At 33.0% G+C, this 18,832-nt stretch overlaps 1 protein-coding gene across 4 annotated transcripts in view; it reads left to right on the top strand.

Moving 5' to 3' along the window:
* Window positions 1-18,832, top strand: part of Pcdh15 (protocadherin related 15) — a 1,597,439-nt gene that overhangs the window by 1,361,247 nt on the left and 217,360 nt on the right. For all 4 annotated transcript variants that reach the window (XM_078041965.1, XM_078041960.1, XM_078041968.1 and 1 more), the window contains one exon: window positions 16,740-16,819. In XM_078041965.1, the coding sequence (XP_077898091.1) occupies window positions 16,740-16,819 (80 nt within the window). The remainder of the gene's footprint in view (window positions 1-16,739; window positions 16,820-18,832) is intronic.

The following is an 18,832-nucleotide window of genomic DNA, read 5'->3' on the forward strand; positions in this document are numbered from 1 at the left end:
AATTAATTCAGACCAACGGCAAAATCTTCCTTGATCTTGTGAACCCAACTAGCCGCTTACACAATTTCGTGCTTCTTTTGGATGTGGTATCTTCTTAAATTTATTCTTCATAGTATTTTAGAGAAGTATTGGTGATTCTCCCTCCTAATATTATCTCTTGACCCTAATGTAACCAGGTTCTCAGATACATTTATTTACCAGAATTATTCTCTTTGTGATCCGAATGCCCATTCATTATTGCTAAGGTAATTCTTCTTCTTACTCTTTCCATAAGCAAGATGTGACAAAATTTTATTTAGTTAACTTTCAGAACATCACAATTTCTTTGGATTTTCTCACATTCTCTCTTGATTCCCTAGTACAGTCTTTTTTGATAGTTCTTTTGACTTTTACAAGTTGACAAGCCCCTAGACTCAATTTTGTAACCTCTTCTTTCTCACTTAAGTTCACTCCTAAATTTATTTACCCTTATTTAATGGGTTCAAATTGTTATATACCCATGACTTACAATCTGTATTTCCAGTTTAGCTCTCATCCTAAAACGTTAGATTCATGTCCAACTGTGAGCTTAGTAATTCCCTGTGGATGTTAAGAAACCACAGGTTTTGGGTTGGGTTAAGGAAAGCAGGCCTTAGGATAAGGTTCCTTTGAAGGATGTTTATTAGGGGTGTGTTTTGGTTTCCATATGATATGTCCCCCTAAAGCCCCTGTGTCAATGTAGGAATGCTTGGAGGTGAAATAATTAAATTGTGAGAGCTGTAATTTAATGAGCTTATCCTAGCTCAAATGGACTAATAGAGTAGCAACTCTTGTCAGGTGAGGTGTATTAAAGGAGGTGAATCACAGTATGTGTGCCTTGGTAGGGTTAATCTTCCTGTGACTCCTTTGCCCTCACTCTCACTGCTTCCTGGCTTCTGTGAGTGGGGCAGTGATCCTTCCACCATAAAATTCTCTCTCACCTCGAACCCAGAGCAATAATGTTGGTCATCTATGGATTGACACCTCTGAAACTGGGAGCCCTAAATATATTGTTTCTCCTCTCATTTGTTCTTATTGGGTTTTTTTTTTTTTGGTCAAAAAACTACAAAGCCATCACAGAGTAGTTTTGGAATCATTTTCTATGGAAGAGAGAAGGAAGGAAGGTCTGATTTAGGGAAAAGTTGAACTTCAGTGTATTCCCAGTTAATTCCTTAACTGAACCCAGGAAAACTCTATGGTTGAGATTACTCTTCAGAGTTATAAGGTTAGGACAAGGAGGCAGGTCCTTTATATATCTTGCATCATTGATTCATTAGTTGTAGGTTGCTTCACAAAGTGCTTTGACCTTGGGCAGGATGATTTTCTTCCAATGAGGCAGTCTCTGGATACAAATGACAGTTGAAGTCTCTCAGTATGCAACATTTTCAATATATAAAGAAATCATTCCTCATTTCTTGAAAAAGGATAATAGAATGAGCCTCATAATATTATCTTGGCATCTCAAAATTAACCTAGCCTATATTTAGCACTGATGCTCACTTTCCCTCTCCCAAGAAAACAAGTGATCCTCTGGCATTTCCTCCTATTCAGTAAATGGAAAATTCCCCTTTCCAGATTCTCTGACTGGAGCCTTTCAAGTCATTTATGAGTTTTTCTTTCCCATGGCTCTTTCTCATTTCTAATTGATCAACAAATCTGGTTGTTCACAGGATATTTCCACAATTTCAATATTTTGCAACACTCCTTTTACTTTTATCTGTTTTTTCCTGTTTTCTGTCTCCAATCAGAGTCTCTATTTCATTTGCTAGTGCATCTTTAGTAACTAGAGCAATTCTGGAACCATGTACTATGTACTCAATAAAGATCTGTTGACTGTCAGGTTGATCTGATTTCAAGGAAAACTGAAACTAACTTTCAAACATGTCATCAGTCTCTGGCTTTTTTTTCCCCTACTCTTATGCTTAGCTCTATGTAGACTCTGAAAAAGACTTGAAAGTAAGAACATAAAGATGATAACAACCATCTTTTTCCTGATTACCTCTGAAATGAGCTATTTGGGCTTGAGCAGCTTCAAGGTGAAATAAAGAAAATGAGAGAACACAGAGTTTTCTGAAAGAATATATACTTAAGTAATGAAATATAATAAATACTCCCTGGAAAGTCCAAATCAATAATTAAAAAATTCTTGAGTCTAACTAGAAGTAAAAGAACAATTTTAAGATTTAAGATTTTTCTCTAGAGACGGTTTTTGATGTTCCAGTGATTGCATGCCTTTACAATGTATTGCTGTCCTTTGGTGAACTAATATGTGAGAATATTGATGGGAAACTAGGACTCTCCCTCTGACAAAGTGTGCCTCTGAATGCATGTGAATCAGGGAAGAGTCTCTGGCAGCCTTTCTCCAAAGCACATCTATACTTTCTAAGATGCAGAGACTATCAAAGTGGGGCCAATGGGCATGCACGTTTGCAGCCTCAGAAAAGAATGAGGTTGTTGAAAAGTGAGAAGACTCGAAATGAATGCTTAAGCCTGCTGAATTTATTATTGTTTGATCTGGAGCAAGCAAAACATCCTTAGCAGTTCAGTTTCTGACTCTACACAAGAAATACAATAAAATGTATCTCCCCAACTGTAAAGTTCACTCTATCTGTACATTCTTATACAAACACATTATGATTACTAAAGTGTTTGAATTTGAATTTGGAGAAATTCCAGAGCATGACCAGCTCTTAGCTATTACAAGAACCTAATTTCCCTGAAATTATTTCTCTCCCTGGCAAGTGGCAGTCCCTAAAACTGCTTCTAGCAGCACAAAATATGCTAAAATCACGAGTGAAACCTGTGACATCAGGGTTTGGAGTGTGAGGAAAGATTTTCAATTTTGTTCTGCTTCCCAGCAAGCTTAAATTATTTTTAAATTGTGAAACACAAACTTTTCTCCAGGGATTAAAGAAAAACTCAGCCTGGTACTTAATAAGTACAGGTGCCCTCCTTCTACAGGTTCTAGACTTACAAGAGACTTCCTGAACTGTGCTGAACTGTAACCCTAGGTTTTATATTCTTCCTTCTCCTGAGTTTAGATTAACTGTAAATACTCATTTCATTTTAAATGAAAGGTTTTTTTTCACCTAAAGTATTCTGCAATGTAAGGATTTGTGGCCTGTAATGGGAATATTTTGAAAGGCTTGGGAAATGATGCATTAGATATTAAAGAGAATTTTTGTCTCTATTGACTTAGAAAACCAATTCAACAGAGCAGGGAGAGCTATAGAAAGCAGTGAATGTATTTTTAAATAAGTATAAAATAGTTGGTTACAATAACTCTGACTACAGAGAATATATAGCTCAGAGGCAAGAGTCAATTTCAAGAACTTTGTGTATTTTATATACATATATATATAATAACAATGTATATCTATATATAATAATTATATATTATATAACTATATATCTATATCTATATAGATATATAGATATATAGTTGTTGTTATTTTTAATAGGATTAGGTGCCAGATAATGAATTTTGAAATTGATTTAAAGCAATGGATTTTAGCCAGGGGTAATTCTGGTCCCCTGGAAACATCTAGCAAAATCTATTGTAATTTTTGTTTGTCACAAAAAGGGAATAAAGCCTACTGAAAACCAGTGAGAAAGGCCAGAGATGCACTAAACATCCTACATAGGACATTTCCCGCAGCAAGGAACTGCTCCAGTTCAACATTGATAAATCTGGGATAAAGGAGTATGATCACTAGAGCAATAAGATGGATTACACCATCTTCATCTTTAATAAAATTTTATAGAAAACTCATGGTGGGTTGCAAATAGCAATAAATCCATATTCTGGAGTATGGACATGAGACACTTCAAATAGACTTTTATTCCCTATTTATTGCTGTTTAAAAAATTTTGTCCATATTAAAAGATGTGATTCTTTTCAGTTTTCTAGATGGTATTCAACAGATTTTTCTTTTTTACTTGGGTTGGGAGTGGGTACTAGAAATTGAACACAGGGCAATTAAGTCACATCCCAAACCTTTTAATTTTTTTTTTTTGAGACAGTCTCATTAAGTCACTTAGGGCCTTGCTAAGTTTTTGAGGCTGGCCTCAAACTTGTGATCCTTTTGGCTCAGCATCCTAAGCGGCTGGGTTTACAGGCATGCACCACCATGTCCACCAGATTTTTCTTGATCTCTTTGAATCCATCTTTAAGGAAACGTTTTATTCATTCCTTCCTGTAAATTGTGGTAGAACAAAATGGAAACTTTAGTTGTTTAAGAGCTGACAGGCTATGGTTTTGCACACTGACATATAGCAGCTCTGCTTACTGACATTTAACCATGGAAGCTTGCAGCAGCTAACAGGTACCTATAACAGAAAACTGCAGTAGCAGAAGCAGGAGACAATATTAACAGAACAGAACTATCCCCCTAAAGGTTTAGTGCAATAAAAGTCCCTAAGCTATATAAGCTAATAGACCCCAGGTTGTTGACAAACTTATATCCATATAAAGAATGTAGAATGGACTCTCCAATAGAATTTCACAAACTCCCTTGCCTTGCTGTTCCCCAAATTTTCTTATGTTAACTAAAAGCCCTGAGGTGCTTGGGGCTCAGACTATGGAAATTATCCCTCTGGGCTGAGGTGCCACTGTTACTTCCAGATCTGTGTCCTGATCCTTATTTCCCTGCTACAAAATGATTTTTTTTTTTACATGAGTCTAGTAAGTTAGAAGAGGGGGTTAGGAGAAAGGAGTAAGAAAGGATGAAGGAGGCATTGGGAGTGAAATTGATCAGATTATGTGTTTATGTATGCACAAATATGCCAAAATGAACCCCACCTTTCTGTTTAATTAATATGTATCAATAAAAAGACTTAAATGATCTTCAAGAAAAGTTTATGACTACAAGTGAAAGTAAGAGCTTTCATTTGCTTCCTGCCAGAAGAGTATTGTATGATTTAAAGAAAAGCTTACAATCTGTAAACCTGCTTGACTTCTGAAGTTTTGGTGTCTTGTTTGTTGGCTTCCTCTTTATTGAGCAGAATTAGAAGATTGTGTTCTTTCTAAAGTAAAATGAAAAAAAGGACTAATTTGAATTGTGAATTGAATGTGAAATGTTTGTTCAGGCAACTGTCTGATAGCTGCTGATATGTCCATAGCAGTCATCAATACTATCTTTACTAACTTGGCAATAAAAGATTCTCACTGTGTCGTTTTTTTTAAATAAACCTCAAGTTGATTTCATGTCTTGAAGCTGTGTATTGCTTCCCATACTGCCACTTCTTGTTCATTAAAGGTTAATTATGCAAATGCCATTGTTTCCCTGAGATTTTGATAAATAGAAAAGAACAAAACTGTGTTACTGAGGTACACTCAACAAACAGCTAATCTGTGTCCGTTTTCTAGCAAAAACAACAGGAGACCCAATTGATCTTGAGGAGCGCCTATGGTGTTTCACTGCTGACTGGCAGGAATTAGTTGATTTGCAGCTGAGAAAACAATTTATTTTAGATTTAAAAAAATAAACAGGGGATATTTGCATTAGAAGAGTTACTTAAGAAAACTGAAGAATTCAATGATATGTTTTTTGTTCTCATTTTGAATTCTTTATTAAAATGGAGAGTCACAAAATTCAATAGTAGTTTAAAAGAAAATAGGGAAAAAAGATATCTTTTTCATCTCTTTTTTTTTCTACCTTCTACTCACAAGGTGCCTTACACAAAAGAGCAAAGATTATTTCTTTAAAGCTTCCAATTCAGGAACCATAAATTTTAGAAATGGAAGAAAATTCCTATAGCAATAAAGGTTTGACTCCACTGTTTAACATAATTAATTATCTATAAAAGATAGTTCATTCTGATTTGTAAACAAATAGTTAAAAATGGCAGCAAAACTTGATTGTCCTAATTTAACCATCCTGTGTTAAGTGATTTGGAATTACAAGCTGCCTTTGTGAATCAAGATAGAAAATTCAAAGATTAATGCCAAAAGTATCAGGCTAAAAAGACTGAGATGTTGTGCTCTTTTTTCCTTGTTTAGTTATATTATTAAAATGAATATTCATACATTAATAAATATAATCGTGCAGATTATTTCTTTAGTATGCAGGTTCCTTCCCCCCCCCCTTCTCTCTCTCTTTCTCTCTTTCTCTTTTTTTCTTGTGCTGAGGATTAAACCCAGGTATTCACACATGAGTAGCAAGCTCCCAATCTCCAAGCCACATCCTAGCCCTGCAGTTTTATTTTTTATTTTCCATTTTTGTTTCACTCCCTATCTCCTTGTCTGCTTACCCTAGATAATTCCCCAGCTTTACTTCTCAAGATAACCCGTATTTACTTTCTGGTAAATGTCTTTCCATGTTTTTTCTTTCAGGGCCACATACAATCAATATGAGATACATATGTATTGATGTATATGTTTATATATTTATGTGTAATCTACACATACACACAATTTACATATAGGAGGTTTTACCATTGTCATAAGTATGCATGATATTTTTCTATGTGAATTTTTCCTGTATAACACCATAAAACTTCCAGAAAAGATATCAGAATTATTTAAAATTTTTGAGAATAAGTTACCATGACCACCAAATCCTTCAATTTATAATTCTTTTAAAAAGCAGTCTCCCATTGAAGTACAACTTAGCCATTAAAATCAGGAAATAACTTTGATACATTACTTCAATCTAACCTTCTGATTGCATTGAACTTTCACCAGTTTCTCTCATAGTATCTTTGACAGCCAGATGATCGAAGCCAGGATTGCATGCTACATTTACTTGCTATATTTCTTCAGTCTCCTCAGTCTGAAACAATGCTACCTTTACTCTTGTGACCCTGTTACTTAAGAAGATTTAAGTCCAATTTCTATTCTTACTGAAAACTCACAATTAGTCATTCAGTAAGAATGACTATGAACTGACGATAAGCTATATTTCACTTATTGCATCTTATGTGGCAGTAGAGAAATTTAGTTTATTCCATTACAATTAATGCTATTATTGACACCTTAATCAAAGTTAATTTTCAAAGCACTATCATGAAATACTTTGAAACTGCAAATATTCTTTTCTTAATGATTTTGCCCATTATTTTTTAACATCTATTAATGTTTCTTGACTGATTTAATATGAGCATCGCCAAATGATGATTTTCTAACGCCATGATTTCTTCTACATTTATTGGTAGGTATTTTACTGTAGAGGAAAAAAAAAAACATTTGTTTCTCCCTCATGTATTTATTCATTGTTTTTACTGATATCAATCTGAAGGCACAGATTTCAGTTTTCTTCAAAGAATTACAAGCCATTTATCTCAATCAGCTCAGGGTGCTACAAAAAAATACTGTAACATTCAACAAAATATCTAAACAAAATGCTATTGCAAATGTAGACATGTGGTTTAAACAACAAATGTTATTTCTCAGAGTACTTAATTCTGAGGTATCTGAGATCCGATTTCCAGAGTGGTCAGTTCCAGCAAGGGCTCACCTTGCTGCATGCTCAGGCAAGAAAGGAAGCCATCTGGTCTGGTCCCCTTCCTTTAAGGTCACTAATGCCACAGCAGAGCTCCACTCTAATGCCCTTATCTAAGGCAAATTTCAAAGACTTTGCCTTCTAAAACCATCCCATTGCTAAGATTTACAGGTCTAATTTTTGAGTAAATGTGTTCAATGATGTACTATTAACATCATTAATTTTTTTTGGTGTTTAAATTGTCCCAGAATTGTTCTGGATGGGTCCATTTGAGTAGGTTTCTTTATCTTCTAAACACATTCCCTGCATTCTTTGAGCTCTCCGCTGTTCTCTGGTTTACAAGATTTTTCAGATTCATTTTGTTTTATGTTTATTTTTTCTTATCGCAGCCTTGGATTTAACCATTTATCTAAAAAAGTTCTGATTCCTTCAACTGTAGAAGAGAATTTATATGCACACACAATCTCTTCTGCTTCAAATTTGAAAGTAATACCCATATGGAATTAATACCCACTTTTTAAAGTGTAAATACAGTTGATTAAAATGCAAACAAATCTGCATCTGCGATATTTTACTTCATTCAGTGCATTAAGTTTGCCCTTCCCATCACAAGAAGTGCCAAGATAGGTCTTTCATAACCTGCAGAAGTGAGAAAGACTGAGAATTTTACGTTTATTCTGTGAATCTTGAAATTCAGGGGGAAATTAATATGTCCTGTACCTTTCTTTCATGGAATGTGAATACTGCTGTTTTTAAATGAAAAGTAAAAGTTCTTATATTCCCCAAATACATTTCTTTTTCATTTTTTCAGATTTTTCTAATTTATTTCGCCAATTATAACATAATTATTGTGATTTATTACTTTGAAAGAACCAAATTACAAATATGCATTATGTTTCTTTCATGGCAAAATTATCTTTGGTATTTTTCTCTTTAATTGGCATGTAATAATTGTACATATTTATGGGGTAGTTTCTGGTAATTCAATACATGTATAAAATGTATATTGCTCAAAGCAGAGCAAGTAGCATTTACACTGCTTATTGTGACTTTTTTGGAAACTTTGAACTCTTCTCTTCTAATTCTTCATAAATACATAGTAGGCTTTTGTAATGTGTAGTCACCTAACTGTGCTGGGGAACACTAGAACTTATTCCTCCTATTTAGCTGTGTTTGGTACTTATTATCCAACCTCCCTCTATCCCCCTCCCTCTAATAATTATTACTCCACTTTCTCCTACTTTGAGACCAAAATTTTAACTTTCATATCTAAGAGAGAACATATGAAGTTGCCTTCTATGTAAAAATTATTTTACTTAGCATAATGTGCTCAAGTTCTGTCCATTTTACCACAAAGATTTTAAGACTTAATAATGTTCTATTGTGTGTATGGATCATAGTTTCTATATCTATTCATCCACAGATGAGTACTGAGTTTTATTTCATATCTTGACTATTGTGAATGGTACTATAATAAACATGGGAATGCAGGTATTGCTTTGATATGATGATATATTTTTTCTTTGAATTTATACTAAGAGGTGGAATAGCTGGAACATATTTTGACCTATATTTAATTTTCTAAACAACTTCCATAGAGTTCTCCAAAATAGCTGTACTAATTTACATTTTGACAAGTAATATATGAGTAACCTTTTCTCCAAATCTTTGCCAGCATTTGCTGTTTTTTTCTCCTGCAATAATAGACATTCTGACTGTAGTGAGTTGCTATCTACTGGAGATTGGTTTTTCATTTCCTTGATGACTAGTGATGTTCACCATTTTTTCATATATTTATTGTACATTTGCTTGCTATTTTGAAAACTATCTATTCAGATTATTTGCACATTTTAAATTTTGTTAGGGTTTTGATGTGAAGTATCTCCCAAAAGCTCATGTGTGAGAAAATGCAAGAAGGTTCAGAGGAAAAATAATTGGGTTATAAGAGTCATAACCCAATCAGTGAATTAATGCCCCGATAGGGATTGACTGGTAACTGAAGTGGTAGGGTGTGGCTGGAGGAGATAGGAATTAGGGTGTAGCTTTAGGGTATATATTTGTATATGGCAAGGGGAGATCTATCTCTTTCTGCTTTCTGGTCATCATATGAGCTGCATCCCTCCACCATACTCTTCTCCACTGATGTTCTACCTCACCTTGAGCCTCTATGAACAGAGCCAGCCTTCTATGGACTAAGACCTCTGAAACTGTGAGCCTTTAAATAAATAGTTTCTCCTTTACAGTTGTTCTGGTCAGTCCTTTAGTCACTGGCACAAAAAAGCTCACTAAAGCAATTGGATTGTGAAGGAGCTATTTTTGAGTTTTTTGAGATCCTTATACATTCTGGAAATGAATATTGTATCAAATGAATAGTTCTTGAAATATTTTCTTCTATTCTGTAGATCATCTTGTACTCTGCTGATTATTTCTTTTGCTGTGAAAAGCTTTTTGGTTTGATATAATCACAATTGTCTATTTTTACTTTTGTTGTGTATTCTTTTGAGGTTTTATGGGGGGGGAGACAAAAAAATTATTTCCCCTACCAGTGTTATAAAATATTTACCCTGTAATTTTCATTAGTATTTTCATAGTTTCCAATCTTATATTTTGGTTTTGGATCCACTTTGAGTGGATTGGAAATTTGGTCTTTCCAGTAACAATTTTTGAAGAGGCTTCTTCATGTTTTTTCAATGTTTCTTCAGTATTTTCGATGCTGTTCCTGAGAAACAGTTGACTAAACTATGTGTTTATTTCTAACCTCTCTATGCTGTTCCACTGGTCACTGTGTTGTTTTTCATGCGAATATTAGGCTGATTTAGTTACTATGTCCCTCTAAAATGTCTCAAATTAGGTATTATATTGCCTCCAGCTTTGTTCTTTTTGTTTCACTTTGCTTTGACTCTTTGGATTCTTTTGTGCTTCCACATCAATTTTAGGATTATCATTTCTATTTCTGAGTAAAATGTCTAACTATTTTGATGGCAATCGCATTGATCTGTAAATCACTTTGGGCAGCAAGGACATATAATCATTTTCACTTTGCAATCTGCAAAGAGAGGTCTTTCATTTTATTTGTCTTCTCAATATCATCAGTTTTTTTAAAATTTTCATTATAAAGGGCCTCTGTCTGCTGTGTGAATTTATTTCTAGGTTTTTGTTGTTGTCATTGTTGTTTGGAGTTTTTGTTTTGCTTTGTTGCCATTATGAATGGGACCATTTTTTCATTTCTTTCTTGCTAGTCCATTGCTAGAATGTAAAATGCTACTGATATGTGTATGTAGATTCTGTGTACTACAACTTTATTTAGTTTTTAATCAGCTGTAATAATTTTTGTTGTAATCTTTAGTTCTCTCTATATAAAATCATATTATATTGAAGCTAGAATAATTTGACTTCCTACTTTCCTATTTGTATCCCTTTTATTTCTGTATCTTGCAAATTGCTCTGATTAAGTCTTCTAGTTGTATGTTGAAAAGAGTGATAAAAGTGTATACAACTGTCTTGTTCCAGATCTTATAAAAAATGCTTTCAGTTTACCACATATGGTATGATATTGGTTGTAGGTTTGTGTCATATGTAGCCTTAGTTATGTTGAGGTACTTTCCTTTGGTACCTAATTTGTTAAGGAATTTTACCATAAAGGATGCTGAATTTCATCAAATAGTTTCTGTGCATTTTTTAGATGATGATATAATTTTATCATGTATTCTATTGCTGTGATATATTACATTTATTAATTTGTGAATGTTGAACCATCTTTGCTCCCTGAGATCTCTGTGATAAATTCTACTTGTTCATGTCAAATGAACTTTTGCAGGTGCTCTTGGATTCCAATTTCCTTAAGACTTAAAAGAATTATAGCAGACCTATGTTTTCATGAAGCGCTTAGTTTTTGTTAAACAAAATAATAATTGACAGGAGTTTAGGATATAGGGGTCTTTGCTAAAGATAGAAAATGAGCCCCAGAGAGCATAGCATTTGGACTATGCTTCTATATTTAGTAGTTTGCAAACTTTGGTAACTCCTTTAACTTTTAAGATTTTATAATCTATAAAGGCAAGATTGTAATTCTTGATGGATAAAATTATTTTGAGGATGGAGATGAGATAGGTAATGTTTGTGATATATTATGAGATAAATATTTGAACGATTACTATTCAAATGGGTTATTTTAAATATTTCTAGTACTTTTAAATTTTATTTTGTTGAAACTTACTGGAGTCATATACAAAATTAGAATTGCAGGTCCATTTTAGAGTTTGTTAAATTCCTTGGTGTTCCTATATTACCAATTTTGTACAACAAAAATTTTTGAGACTTAACCTTTCATGGATTCTGCCAAATCTGGTCAAAATCTAGATAGTTATCCTTTTAAAATTTCCTAATTTATAGAACTCTCCCTGGATGGAACAAGTAAATGTATATTTACTTTTAACCAGCATTCATTTCTAACTAAACATATACTTATTTTTAAAACTTCATTTCAAATACAGTGAGGAGAAACTCTGCTGTTTTCCTAGTTTAAAGCATTTGATTTGACCTCCTAAGCAAAAGATCATAAATCAATACAAATATGAAAGGAAAAGAGGTGTTTGAGAGTAATGGCCTTTCTCAGTGCTGAACATTCTGATATTTTGAAGCATACTTCTGTTTTATCCATCTATTTAGCTGCATTTCCAAGTCTCATATTTTCACATTATGTATCTTATTATTTACTATTTTTGAATATTAAATAAACTGTTTTACCTAACCTTATTGGGAAAAGGAATTTTGATTGAATTATAAATGAAAAATAATACAACTTTACATAAATGGAAAATATATATTAATTTATACTGATATGTATTCATAAATACTATTATTTTATTAAAGAGCCAACAGTTTAGCACCAGGTGGGCATCCACATGATTTTGGAAACACTGTCCTGAATTGAAAGCCTCAGTTCTTGATTGTTAGTAATTTATTGACATAAAACAGAACTTGTTTGCCTAAGTGAGAAAAGAAAAATAATCTGAATCTGTTTGTTTTCATCTATTTTGGAATCCCTGAGGGCTAGTACTTTCTCTTAATATCCTATGAAATGTTTAGGATCATTCTGTGTGCATACAGTCCACTCTACCAGATGGCATTTGATGATTGTGTTTGTCTTCAACATGGACAGAAAATTAGTTTAGAGATTTGCTCCCTTTGAAAATTTCTTTAAGTGTCTAAGAAATTTGCTTATTTAAATAACGACTGTTGTGTCCTTATTGATTCCTCTGATAAATTGGTGACTCAAATTCAGATACATTTGTTACATGATCTTATGGAGTTGACTAGAAAGAGAAGGTGCTTTGCTTTTTAAAGTTATTTTTCAACCTTCAAGCAATAATGAAAGAAAGATCTAACTTATCCTAATCATGTTTCTAAACATATATCAGTAAACCAAAGGCCAAATTCCAGTACTCTTTTTTAATGTAATTTCTTAATTTATATATGACAAAAGAATGCATTACAATTCTTATTACATATATAGAGCAAAATTTTTTAATCTCTGGTTGTGTACATAGTATACTCTCACCAATTCTTGTCTTCATACATGTACATTGGATAGTAATGATCATCACATTCCACCATCATTAGTTACCCAATGCCCCCTCCCTTCCCTTCCAACCACTCTGCCCTATCTAGAGTTCCTCTATTCCTCCCATGTTCCTGCTCTTTATCGGTACTTTCTAAGGATTCACAGTAAACATTTCTCGTTCTTTAACCTGAGGCTAATGGACAAATAAAACCAAGTAGGTGTATTCTGCAGCCATCCCAGCCATGCAATTCCTCAGACTCACAGGTAGTCCCCCCCTTGCCCCCTGCTGCATGGCCTTTGCCCTTGCTGGATCCTCTGCCTATTCTTTTCCTTATCACTTTCTCTCTCAGCTACTTCAAAGATCAACAAAAGTTCTCATTTTCAATAAACCTGCTCCAATCACTTTTATATAAAAGGGAAATCATCTCCCTGCCCTCCATTTTATGTTCTTCCTGAATCAAATTTTAGTACTGTAAGCATCATTGCTTCTGTGGCCTCTTCCAATTATTCCTTTTAAGAATTATTTCTCAGAGCTGGGGATGTGGCTCAAGCAGTAATGCACTCGCCTGGCATGCGTGCGGCCCGGGTTCCATCCTCAGCACCACATACCAACAAAGATGTTGTGTCCGCCAACTAAAAAATAAAAAAAAAATTAAAAAAAAGAATTATTTCTCCCCTTCAGATATTATCAAATAGTGATACATGTTGTTTACACAACACCTAATGTACATAATAGATTTCAAACTCAGATGTATATCATACCACTCCTTTTCAGGTTTTTGATAGAGAAATTATGTATTCTTCTTAATTACTTTATCATTTGTTTCAAACCCTGAAATAAAAATAAAGGACTTGCTGACAGAGTCATAGGAAGAAAATCATTAAATAAGAATCTTATTTTAAATCCTGGGTTTTTAAATGTTTTTTAGGGGCCCAACTTTATTTAAGAATGAAGCATGCATAAACAATAACAATAAATAAATAGTAGGAAGATCAGTAAAGGAAAAGAAAAGGAACAAGTGGAAGAAGGAGAAAAGGAAAAGTAGAAGTGGTGGAAATTAGAATGGAACAAATTATATTCCATGTATGCATGAATATGCCAAAGTGAACTTCACTAGTATGTAAAAATTATAATGCACTGACAGAAACATTAAGATAATTAAAAAATAAATGGGTGTAGTTCTGCATGCCTATAATCCCAAATACTTGGGAGACTGAAGCAGGAAGATAACAAGTTCAAAGCTATCTCTGTAATTTAATGAGACCCTCATAAACTTAGTGAGAACCTGTCTCAAAATAAAAAATAAAAGAACTGAGGATGTAACTTAGTATTAAAGTGTTCTAGATTCAATCCCCTGTTCAAATAATAATAATGATAATAACAATAATAATAGTACAAATTGACCATTTATACTGTAGGGTTTAAAAAATAATGAAGAATGAATAATGTTGATGTACTCTTAATAGCCTGAGATACTTAAATGGTAAACTGAAAAAAGCACTTCACTTTACCTCAGAGATTGAAATCCATTAACAGCACAAAATAAGGACATAAACACACACACGCACACACACACACACACAAAAAAAAATTATATAAAATTCACAGTACTTTTATTCTACAAAAGTTTCTTATTTAAGTAGATCTTATACTTTAAAAGATTCAACATAAGTCTGGACTTGTAATTGTGTACACAAAACTATCTTGTTTCAGAATGTGTTTCTTCTGACTTTCATATAAACGTAAGATGATAATTTTTTCTTCAAGGGAAAAAATATCTATACACTAACAAGCAAAAAAGAACAACTGTAACAGAACAAGTAAATATGTGTAAAAGGGAAAAATAACAGAAAATATTCAGTGTAAACTTTTTAGTGATAAATACAGTCTCTAGACATAGCATAGTCCAGTGTTTTTTAAATAATCTGGCTGAGTATCATTATTTGTAGTTCTACTTTATCTTTTTTGCTAAGAGTAGAAAAGAAGAGAGAAATAGTAAGAATTTACTATCAGTTCCATTGAGTAAAATTTTTTTAAAAAATTGTCGTGTGTGTGTCTACAAGGATGCAATAGCATTTGGAAAAAAATTTAATTATACCAAGAAATAATTATTTTTTATTTTTTATTTGCTTAATTAAAAACTGAGCATAGTTAGGGTACAAGGGAAAAGGGAAACTGGGCTGCTAGTAGAGTGGCTGTTACTACAGCCCACAAGGAGGATGGCATTAGGGAAGAATTTCAGATACAACCATATTTACATATTTTAGACAGAGCCAAGGGAATTTGCTGATGAGTTCAATTGGAGGATAAGAGGGAGCTTTCAGGTTGAGAATAGGAACCCTGAGAAAATAGGAGGATGGAGTTGCAGCTCTTAACCAAGATGATGAAGCAAGGAAAGCAACAATTCTTGTTTATCTGTTATTCTGCTTTGCATTTTGAAGCTGGTTAGTGGCAGAGACGAAACGATTTGAAAGAATTCCCCACAGCAACCTGTCTAATTTCCTGCCAACTTCAGGGAAATGTCTTTCAGGAGAGAGGTGATATCTCCACCTGATCAATAACATATATGTAAAATTCATCTAGAATTTATTGGATATTTCTCCTCCCCCTAGGGACATGCTCAGACAAATCCCTTCTACATCCCTCATATATCATCCAGATTACCTTCATCCATGACTGCATAAGGTGACTTCAATGGCTTATTTGAAAAAGAAATTATTGAATGCTTTAGAAGGCCAAACCCTAAACTCTATTGCTACAGAATTGGATGTTTGTTTATATTTTGGCTGTGGAAATACAAAATTCAACATCAAGATAAAAGCTATAGGTTTTATCTTCTTTAACTTAAGTAAAGAAGAGAAGAAAATAAAAGCCAATGTTTATTGAAAGTTTACAAGGTGCCAGATGTTAGTCTGTAGGCCTTGATATTTGTATGTTTGTGTGTGTGTATATATATATATATATATTTTTTCAATTAAACCCCTCAAAAATCTATTAATATTATTATTGTTATAGACCTCCTATTACAGTTGCAATTGGGAGACAATCCTAAAATTCCTAAGTGAAACTTAATTTTGAAATCAGACTCTCTGATTCCTGATTCAGGATACTTAACGCAAGTTTTACCAGTTTAAATATTTTCTTGATATACTTTGAGCAGAAAAAAATTGCTTAAATATTTTAACACTATAATCTTCACATGTCATTTAATACACTTATTTAAATTGCAGAGATAGGACTGGGGATGTGGCTCAAGCAGTAGCACGCTTGCCTGGCATGCATGTGGCCCGGGTTGGATCCTCAGCACCACATACAAACAAAGATGTTGTGTCTGCTGAAAACTAAAAAATAAATATTAAGATTCTCTCTCTCTCTCTCTCTCTCTCTCTCTCTCTCTCTCTCTCTCTCTCCCTCTCTCTCTCTCTCTCTCTCTTTCTCTCTGTCTTTAAACAAAAATTATAGATATAGACTCTAAAATAAAATAAATTAGTTAAATTGAATTACATACATATAAGAAAATCATTACTGCATTTTCCTGAATGATAACAGTGTGTACTTTTAGAAATACTGGGATCAAATATAAAATTCTTTATTCTACATCTTGCTATTAGTCTATGCTTTAATCTTTATTTTTAAAATTACTAATGGATATTTTGTGCAGTTAGCTTCAATCTTCTATAAATAAGTTGATAATTGAATTATTTTTTTTCTGAAGGCAACTGATCGAGAGGGAGACTCAATAACATATGCTATTGAGAATGGCGATCCTCAGCGAGTTTTTAATCTTTCAGAAACGTAAGTTCAAAATGAAATGATTTATAACTTGAATCTTTTTTTGTTTAGTGTTAAATATTGTACTGTAACCAAGAAAACAGACTGCTAATCAAATGCTTTCAGCTGTTTGTAGTATTATTTTACTTTTTTTTTTCTATGAATGTTAATGAGAGCTGGGAGGATATTTCTGAACTCAGATATCTTGCTCAGGAGACTATCTATTTATTTTAAACATTTTTACTAAGTAAAGTCCACTGAGGTGGAAATTTCCATTTACAGGTATAACCTGGGATTAATTATATGCCTTTAAAGCCGTCAACTAGTCATAATGACAAGGACATTTCTACAAAGAGTAACTTAGCACTAAACTGATCATTCAAAGGGTATCTCAAAAGTTGTGTCACACATGCTTAAATTGAAACATGAGTTCATTCTTTAATTTCTGATTAATGTAGATAAAGTTTAGATAAGCATCATTTTATTTAACACTCTGAAAACATCAGAGATATTTATCATCATAACTATTGGGAAAACTGGGAGCAATGTGACATTGAAAGAAGGAAGCTATTTTGAGTTCCAGAGAGATCATTTGCTTCCCTTCTGCAATATCAAGATGGTGCTCTGACTTCTTATATGTTTGTTAAAGAACTGAGCTTGATTCCTCTCTGGCATTTTGTTTGTGAGTGTGTTTTACTTACTGGAAGAATGGAACTGCAAACTTAACCCATGATTTTAAGAAGAAAACTTGAAAAATTATCTAGCCACTACTTCGGTGTCTAGAACACTCAGTACATAAGGCCAAATCAAAAAAGCCATGTGTGAATTCCTAGGTCTTTTGAGGAACAACTGCAGTCTTACATGGAATAAGATTTTATGACCACAAAGTAGTAATGCTGTGGAAACTGAAGACAATAACAGTATTTTTTAGACTTTAGATTCCAAAGATAAATAAGTTTCTATTTTAAAAATGTAAAGTCCTAACCATTTGAAGTTTCCCCACAGGGACATCAAAATCATAAATTAGCTACATTTTATGGTTAATATTAAATAAAGAAAACTATTTCAAAGGGAATCATAAAGGAAACATGAAAACAGACATATAGATAGCTGGGATAGACTTAAGGATTCATATAGCATCCTTAACATTTATGTCCACTTGGTTGACAAAACAGGACCAAAGTTGATCCAATCAGGAAAGAATTATCTTCAACTAATGAAGTTGGGACAACACTCCAAGGAATGAAGTTAGATCTCTGCCTCACATCATCCACAATAATTAACTGAAAGTGAATTTCAGGCCTAAATATAAGAGATAAAAAACTAGCTCCTACAAGAAGATACAGAAAGAAATCTTCATTATATAAATTAGCCATAATTTTTAGGTATTAGACAATATAAATAAATTATTTCTGAGATGACATATTGCATTTTATCAATTTAAAAATTTTTTTTCAAGTGGCAACATCATGAAGTCAAAGACAACCCAAACACATCACAAACTTTAAATAAAATAATGTATATGATAAGAATCATACACATTACTTTATGATGATAAGTATCATGAACACATAAAGAACTATTATAACTCAAAAATAAAAAGAGTAAAAATTCAATTAAAAATGGGAAACAATTTGATTACACTTTTCTGCAAAATATATATGTAGGGTTAATAAGCAAATAGAAATATGCTCATAGTTGCTAGTCATTATGGAAATTAAAATTAAAAATTTGTAAGATAACCCACTTTGCACATACTTTAGAATGAAAAGCAAAGACAGTAACAGTATGGGTAAAAATGTGGAGACACTGGAATACTCATATATTTCTGATGAGACTGTAAAATGTGCACTTTGGAAAAGTTCAGCATTTCCTCCAAATGTTAAAAATGGGAGGTACCACATGACCCAGTAGTTCTACTCACATGTACTCAAGATAAGTCATACAGTTCAATTAAACTACGCATCAGAATGTTCATAAAAATTATTTATATTGACAAAAGTACCCAAAACTCAGATGTCCATCTACAGATAAACA

This window comes from Ictidomys tridecemlineatus, chromosome 1, assembly GCF_052094955.1.
Source record: "Ictidomys tridecemlineatus isolate mIctTri1 chromosome 1, mIctTri1.hap1, whole genome shotgun sequence".
Taxonomy (NCBI): Eukaryota; Metazoa; Chordata; class Mammalia; order Rodentia; family Sciuridae; genus Ictidomys; species Ictidomys tridecemlineatus.